The sequence below is a fragment of the Emys orbicularis genome, chromosome 4 (assembly GCF_028017835.1).
Source record: "Emys orbicularis isolate rEmyOrb1 chromosome 4, rEmyOrb1.hap1, whole genome shotgun sequence".
NCBI lineage: Eukaryota > Metazoa > Chordata > Testudines > Emydidae > Emys > Emys orbicularis.
In genome coordinates, this window is record NC_088686.1 from 29,304,983 (window position 1) to 29,314,017 (window position 9,035).

Here is a 9,035-nt window from a genome sequence, read left to right on the forward strand (position 1 = left end):
GTACATAACTTAAAATCAGCTGCTATCTTTGTCGCTGTCTTTGATGCTTGTTTGAAAGCCATTTGACTCTTTTCATTGTAATTTTGTTTATAAATATGTAATTTTAGGAACACGTTAGTGAAAATAAACAGAAGAACACAGACATAAATGAAAGCACAAATCTGTTAATTATCAGGTGGGTAGTGTCTTTTTCATGGCATCCAAGACTTCTAGAATCTTGTACAAGTGTTCTAAAGTGAGATTCAGAATTATTCTGCAGTGGTTGAGACTGATGTATACTTTAGAAAATTACAGGCACTGGCATGGAATAGGATTCAGCACAACTCCTCACAAGTCTGAAGTACAAAATTTGGTAGGTATAGATATATAGTGGCAGATTGTCAGCCTTGGCTAGATCTTCTTTGCACATAGCAAGGGAGACTTAGAGCTGTGTTAATTGGGATGCTGAGGATCCCCCATGAGCCTACAGCATACCACACTTGGTGGAGGGGACATTCCAGGACAAGGAAAGAATGGGAGAGGGTGGAGTTAAAATGTGATGTGCTCCAATGATCCTGGGCCAGTGGCCCCTAGGAGACTGTTCCAGCCAGTGCATGGCCTTGTCTATCCTGGGACTTTTTTTTGCAGGAATGCAGCTACAGTGTAGATAAGGCCTCTACTTGAGGCCAAAGGGGGTTTTGCATTGACTTGAGTGGAGCCAGAATTTGGCTCTTAATTAGTGGTCACAGGAGTTAATTACGGAAAACATGCAAAAATGCTATTGGAAACAGGAGTGTCCAGTTCTCACTTACATGATTGATAGTGCCAGACTTTCTGAAAACTGTGTAAACAATGTATCACATTATGACTGTTTGCGAAACTCTAGCATGAAACTCACTACCTTTGATATCCAGTCAGATTTTCAGTAAGAAGAATGAAAGCAAATCTGCAGAGTTACTCCGAAACCAAAAGAGAACATAGGAATATATTTCACTGAAAAACTGGCAAATGTATTCAAAGTTAAAATTTAAAAAGAACCACACTGAAGAAGATGCTGTGTTCACATTAGTAAAATGTGGATGGTTTGCTGTCCCGGGTCATCTTGTGTCATTTAAAATGTGCTCCTGAGGTCTCTCCTGATTTAATTATGGCACTCTGAAGAAGGAAAGCTCTATATAAGTGCCAAGTGGTGGTGGTTTTGCATTACAGGACCCAATGAAATCTCCCAGTTTGCAAATGTTGGAGTTGCTCTTGTTAGTCCTTAAATTTCATTTCAGACTTTTGAGAACTTTGACCAAATAGCATCAGAGAATCCACCCACCCTCAAGAAAAGATTTCCAATGTATGCTATCGATGTATAATTAAATTGTTCAAAACCCATCTGGGCAAGAACTTTCAAAATAAATGGCTTCATTACTCCAAGTATTTGAAACCCTTTTCAGAGAGCATTTTCAGAAGTGACTAGCGATTTGTGAGTGCCCATCTTGAGAAACCTGAATGGGATCTGATTTTCAAAAAGTGCTGCGGGTCCACCCTGTGAAAATGAAGTCCCTTTAAGATGTCTCAAGTTGGACACCCAATATCACTAACAATTTTTGATAATCTTAGCTTTGTTTCAATTAAAAATCCATATTTGAACACTGCCCAATATTCATAGGTGTTTACAGTTAGGGGTGGAACCTCAACTGATGTAAATTGGCATAACTCCATTGACTTCAGTGGGAGTTGCACTGATTGACGCTACCTGAGAATCAGCCCGAAGTTGTCAGAGGCTTAAAACAGTTGTGTGCATTGGCTTCTAAGAAGTGATACTGCACAACCCCCTTGTGTACCTCACAGTTCTGACTCGCTCTCTAGCTGGCTGGACTGTAAGATTAATTGAACTACTGCCTCATAGTTCTGCCCATCTTTCCATCAACAACTTCAGTCAATCCACTGCACATTTACAGTTGTTTTCCTCCCCCAACCCAACCTCTCTCTCATCCATTTTTGCAGGAAGAAAAAAGACTTAGAGGCTCCGGAGAATGCTATTCCACCTCCTGAACCTCCATATGTAGAGCAACCCGAGTTATTTTACTTCATTGTTTTCCTCTGGGTGCTGGTCTACTGCCTGTTGCTCCTTCCGCATCTTGTTAGTAACAAATTTTGATCTCTGTGAGTGTGGGAATAATAAAAGACAGTGGCTTGATTTTTTTCATGTGTATGCATATAAATCGGTTCCTTCAGGTGAAGCACAGATAAATATAGGGTCTGGTTTTAAAGCTGATACGAAGATTAGTCTTAACTTACTATTGTGCTATTTATAATGTTGTAGCACATTTTATATTGTGACATTGTGTAGATATATATATATAGATATATATATGAAAATGGGATGATTTAATATACACAATTTTTGTACATTTGTGCCTTGCTTTATAAAATGCTAAATAAAATTGATAATTATTAGTAGAGACACAGATGATTTAGAGCTCCACTCTTCAAAAATGGTTCTTCAAAAATTGTTCCTCTGGCTACACTTATTTACGTAGGGCCATGTAGCTGTGAAAGAAGGGTAATGTGTGACTTCATGTCAAAGCTTGGTCATCCACATTGGCAGGGCTTGAAATAAGCTCTTTTCTGTATTTCCAGTGGAAATACTTTGGTAGAAGAAGCTTAACCTTCCTCCATCAATTATTCTTCCATCGTATGTTTTGTTTTCAGTTGAAAGGACTTTTCAAACACATGGGAGCAAATTCTGATCTCAGTTGCACCTATAACTTCATTGACTTCATTAACTGAGATCAAAATTTGGCCCATATTGTTACTGTGTCTTGGCAGAGGAATTGCAAATATAAATCTTGCTATAATTAATAAAAACCTAAAATGCTACCAAAACAAGATACTCTATTGCACACACTTCTCCTGGGAATAATGTGAGAGAACAAATAGTACATGACAGATGTATAGTCATGCGTTACTGGAAGGCACTCAGAATCTGTGGTGTTGGGCAAGTTTTTCTGTTGTATATAGATTCTTTGCTCAAGTCTGGAGTGAAGGTGAAGGAGAAGCTAATACATTTCCATTAGTGAAATACAAGGAAACATTATTCTGAGCCCTCTCATCTTTGTCCTCTCATCTTTGAACATTGTACCCTCTATATTAGCAAATTGGCTGTGAAAAAAGAAAGATCAAGGTAGCTGCTTACCAGAAGAGATTTAAAGGAAGGAAAGGAGAGCCTGGTATAGAGACTTTGATAGAGGATACCTCAGGAAACATTGACATTTCTTCTTTTTATACACCACTGACAAAGAGGCCACCCTCTAAAATATCTTTCAAGGAGCATCTGTCTAAAATAAATTATTAATCATTCACTCCAAAGCAGATTTTTACAGAAGGAAAACATCAGTTGGGATCTCTTGCCTCTTCTGCTGAGTTATCTACTTCCTTGTCCTTTACCATTCAGCCTCTGGATCAGGTGCATCAGTGAATTGCACTTATCAGATCATATGAAGACTCTGCCTTTGAAGACACTAAAAATCATAAAAAACCCAGCTTATCACCTTCTGAGGTGGAGGTGCAACTCAAGAGGATTATAAGCACTGAGATCAATAGGGGAAGAAATGACTACTGGAGAAATAGATCCAGAAAAATGTCGGCAGCCTATATTTCTTCTTTCTGAAAATTTCGAGTACATATGAAGGGACTTCTAGCGCCAGACAAATAACAAAAATCCTGGCTTGCATTTGGTCTTAGTCTTTTGATCAAAAACAGTATAGAAATGGGACAGTAAAAGCATGAAGACGTCAGTGATTTCTTTATAGCTTATACTGAGCTTTTAGCCAGAATGGGAATCAGGTATAAGCTTGGGGTCGCCTACTTGGCAATAGCAATAACTTCTACCCATGGTATTTCTGGTGTAGTCATCTGCCACCACAGGCACATTTTGACTTCACGATGCCCTCATGAGGACATGTAATGTTGCTGGTTCTATTTAAACATCCATACATCAGACCACAAAGCGCCTCATAAAAAAAAAGGTGTTTCATGGGCTTGCACTCAACTTTGTTAGAATAAAAAGTATTTATAATAAGAGGCTGTATGTTTAAGATTCCCTTTCAGTACGCTATTTTTAGTGCTTATCTTAAATAAAAGCTCTTTGGAGACAGGACATATATATGTACTTGAATGTTAAGCACTTCATTTGCACATGCTTCAAAGTTGTTAAAGGCTTGCTGTCTGCTGAGTATTTCCTTCGTTGCACACTGCACTAAATTATTGTATAGGTTCTTGATATTAGCTTGTTATGACCTCTTTCAGTAACACCTCATCTTGGAGGTGCAATTAGGATTAGAGGATAATGCTGCATAGGATGATAGTTTAAACACTTGGGGTGAAATCATGGCCCATTTAAGTCAATACGCATATTGCCACTGATATCACTGAAGCCAGGATTTCACCCTTGGGCTCTTTCCATCTGTCCGTTATAAGGATCTTCTAGTCCTTTGCCAACATCAGACGAGAGTAGAGATGGGTCCAAGCCATAAATTTGAGAAGCAGATTCAGATCTGGACTTCACCCAAAATTTGAGGGGAAGTAGGTCCAAGGTTTTGGTTCAGGCCTATCTCTAGAAGAGAGATGACAGAACTGAGAAAAGTCTCCGCATAACTGGCACTTCTCTGGAGGAACTCTGGGTGATCCTGGATAAAGTCTCACTGCCTTCGTTAAAAAGGAAAAAAAGTACCACAAACCAGACACTGAGCTGAGTACACTTTTTGTTGATCAGACAATTGGACGATAACTGATTTTTGTATTGTGACATTTACTTCATGCAGCTATCCCTGAAGTCTGACGAGTTATTTAATAATTAGTGGCCAAAAGCCTGTGCTGTTGCACGGTTATGGCAAGTGGGCCAACTAATCCATCATCTGTGCAGTCTCCCTATACAACCAATCAAATCGTTGGATGCAACTTAGCTGTAGTGTAAGGGCAGTGATTGGTTGAGTTACCTCTGATCTCACAATGGACTAGGACTCTTGGCATGGCATAGATACAGTAACTCCTCACTTAACGTCATCCTGGTTAATGTTGTTACGTTGATGATCAATTAGAGAACATGCTTGTTTAAAGTTGTGCAATGCTCCCTTATAATGTTGTTTGGCAGCTGCCTGTTTTGTCCACTGCTTGCAGAAAGAGCAGCCCCTTGGAACTAGTGGTGGGGGCTTGGAACCAGGGTGGACTGGCAGCCCTCCATCAGCTCCCCGCTCCCCTAAGTTCCCTGTGTGGCAGCTGCCCAGCAGGCTATCAATTGCTGGCAGTTCAGCTGTCCCTCCCCCCACACCAGCCATATGCTGCTCCTGCCCTCTGCCTTGGAGCTGCTCCCGGGAGCCTTCTGCTTGCTGTGCGGGGGGGATGGAGGGGAGAAGAAGGGGGCTAATGTCAGGGTGTCCCCCTCCCCCTGCCCCCCGCTTACCCCATCTCCATAGAGCAGAAGGGACATACAACAGGGCTCAGGACGGAGGGAGCTTGCTGACAGCAGCTGCTGTATCAACTTGCTGATCTACTTAAAAAGGCAATGTACTTAGAGTGGGGTTAGCATACTTAAAGGGGCAATGCGCATCTCTCTCTCACACACACACAGGGTGTGTGTCTCTGTCTGCCATGCTGTCTCCCCTCCCCTCCATTTGTGCTGCCTTGTAGAGTGTGAGGCTACATTAACAACGTGTTAACCCTTGAGGGCTCAGCCAACTGCTAGTTCATCATTTAGTAGTAAGGCATTCCCTGGGAATATCCCACCTTCTTCCACCCTCTAACTTCACCATCTCAACCAAGCTTCACAATCATCATTGCTGTGTACAGTATTAAATTGTTTGTTTAAAACTTATACTGTGTGTGTGTGTGTGTGTGTGTGTGTGTGTGTGTATGTATGTATGTATGTGTGTATATATATATATATATAGTTTTTGGTCTGGTGAAAAAAATTTCCCTGGAACCTAACCCCCCTATTTACATTAATTTTTATGAGGAAATTGGATTTGCTTAACATTGTTTTGCTTAAAGTCGCATTTTTCAGGAACATAACTACAACGTTAAGCGAGGAGTTACTGTACATGCCTTACTGTAGCTGTACACTGCACGAATGTAATTTGTGAAGTCAAAATGTCTGAATACTCAAAAAAATAGACAGTAAGAGGCCACGAATTCCAGTGATGGTTGAACCTGGTGATAGTCTGAACAAGAAAAACTCATAGCCATGCTTGTAGCTGTTTCCATCACTTCACACTGACTCAAACATTTTAGGTTTCAGTGACACACACACAATGACAATTCTGGAATCTTCATATTTAGATAAATATCTTGTGTTGAACTAGTGCCTTTTCTCCCAAAGGATCCCTTTGCAAAACATAATATGAGAATCACTGCACCCACTTCTGAAGTGCAGCCAACTCCGAGGTACAGCATGGCAGCTGTTTAACACACATAGTAACACTATACCGTAATTTAGGGCAAAAGACTTCACTTCTCTGTAACATTTGGTTAACGCTACAGGGAGACTCCTTCTGTTCATGACAAATTCTTGAATAGATTATTTTATCAGGCTCTTTCTGGTTCTTGCAAGACTCTTGAGCTTCAAGAGAAATCACTTGGAACTTGGATATAATCTCCTGTTTCCCAAATATTTAGAAAGCTGGCATTGTTATAACAAAGAAACCAAACATCCCTCCTCAAAAAACTGATTTCACCAAGAGGAGCTCATTGGATGTCTCAAGGAAATAAACAAAGTCAACCATAAAGATCATCATGATAACTCAGAAACTATATAACACAGCTTGATGCTAGTAGTGTCTGTGAGAGCCTTCCAAAAAGATCTCCTTGCCAGGAAATACCTGGCTACAAGGACAGCTATATTATTTTCCATTCCAGCCCACTGATTAATATCTAGTCAAGCAACAGATCATGCAGATTAAACCTCATATAGTCTGCAGCTGTTGTCTTAAACATGCAGTTAATAACAGATCATTCAGATTAAACATAATGCTATCAAATCTATCCCATGAACAGAGGTGGGGGTGGGGTGGGGTTATGTCCCTTTGTGTTAAAAGGATGAGTACAGTTCTAGATGGACCCATGATGTATTGAGCTGTTTTCACTGCTACAAAATTGATCTTGCCTCTGTTATTCAGCTGTTAAATAAGGGGACTGAGGGTAAAGAACAAAGGGTGATTCTTACTGGTGTGATTAACCTCTGATAAACTCCTTAAGGAACTCCTTATCTGACCGATCAGTCCTCATCCTCAAAGGAAATCTGCACAACACTTTCGAAAGATGAGCCTGGGAGCTTAAATTCATAACTTTGCTAGACACTAAAAATCATGGTCTTAATAGGGACACTGGATTTATGGCTTATTATATATAACAATCTGTAACCCACTAACCCCCCTTTTTGTCCTAAAACTACAGGGGTGTTAGCAGGACAATTCAGCTTGAATGGTCCCTTACAATATGTGCAACTAATTATGCTAAACTATCTGTTCAATCTTGTATTTAGCTGTGACACTCTTAGTACCTTTCCCCGACCTGAAGAAGAGCTCTGTGTAGCTCGAAAGCTTGTCTATCTCACCAACAGAAGTTGGTCCAATAAAAGATATGATCTCACCCACCTTAAGGAACACTCAGTCTATTGGAATACTCAGCACTGGACACAAATGGCACCCATTTAAGCACTCAAGTCCCATTAATTACAATGATATGCATTTAGGGCTCAATCCTGCTCCTATTCAAGTCCATGAAAAAACTCCCATTCCTTTCAATAATGCATTCCACAAGCAGCGTACTTAAAATGTACCAAGGCATTTAACCTGTAATCAGACTTTGTGTACACTATTGGTATGTTGCAGCCTGGGAGCCTGATCCTGAAGTCTTTACTTCGGAAAAACTCCCATTTAAGTTCATGAGAGTTTTGCCTAAAGAATGCAGGACTAGCCAGGGGTATCTAATGTTTTAAGAGCTGGTGGGCAATGTCAGCAGCAATAGGAATGTTGCTTGGCAGAAATGAGGAGAAATTAAAAGTGGGTGATTAGAGCAGAGGACTGGGATTCTTCAGTTCTGTTCCTAGCTGTGTAACATTGATCTAGTCACCGAGGCCAAAGTTGTTAATCTGAGTGTCTAAAGTTAGACACACAAATCCATATTCAGGCACTTAATTAAGCCCTGATTCAGGGAAGCACTTAAGCATACGCTTAAACCTAGGCATGTACTTACTTAAGTGCCCTTCCTGAATAAGGATGCATTCCTGAATTGGGGCCTCAGTTTTTTACTCATAGGTGCCTAAATCCCTTTTGCAAATTACATGTAGGCTCCTAAATCAAGTAGGCATTGTGACGCTGAGTGCAGCAATGCATAATTATCTTTAATAATCTGGGCCTATGTAAAAAAGGGTATGATGTTTAAGGAGGAAATTTCATATAAATTATCTGGCAGATTCTTACTCCATTTTCAGATGCAAAATTAGGCAAGCATATAATCAAACTGAAAATTAATGCAGCCCTTGCCAAATAGATAATAATGGGTCAGCACAGTGGGTGTGACCCATACAAGTTTCATTTGTGTAGCCTTAAAAAATACAGTCCCATTTTAAATACCATCAATATTTTTGATGGATTGAGCTCTAAAACTTATTTTAGTGGAATTTCTACAGTGTAATTGAAGTGTCTACAGAATCTTATAGAAAGCTTAAAAGTTCAGCTATTAAAAACTGTTTTAAAGATGAAATATTATTTTGTATCACAATGATTTATTTTATCTATGTTTGAAAGCTGTAAAAACATTTTAAGAGTATGTATAATTGTATGAATGTTATACTTATTAATCATTGTAAATCATGAGAAAATTTAATATCAAATAAGTAATGCAATTTCACGCATAATTTGCAGACATGACAAAATAACTGCAAATATGTCAGGTGAGTCAATAAATAGTAGTCTTGAAAAATATGGTGAATGATCATATAAAATTGTATATAATACAACCTTTAAAATAGATGCTTTACAGCTTTTGTTTTGTGGTAAAACTTGTAG

At 39.5% G+C, this 9,035-nt stretch overlaps 1 protein-coding gene across 1 annotated transcript in view; it reads left to right on the plus strand.

Annotated features, from left to right (window-relative positions):
• Positions 1 to 2,128, plus strand: part of CLMN (calmin) — a 97,825-nt gene extending 95,697 nt beyond the window's left edge. The window contains exons 12-13 of the mRNA XM_065404244.1: positions 108 to 175; positions 1,975 to 2,128. Of these exons, the coding sequence (XP_065260316.1) occupies positions 108 to 175; positions 1,975 to 2,128 (222 nt within the window). The remainder of the gene's footprint in view (positions 1 to 107; positions 176 to 1,974) is intronic.
• The last annotated feature ends 6,907 nt before the right edge of the window (positions 2,129 to 9,035 follow it).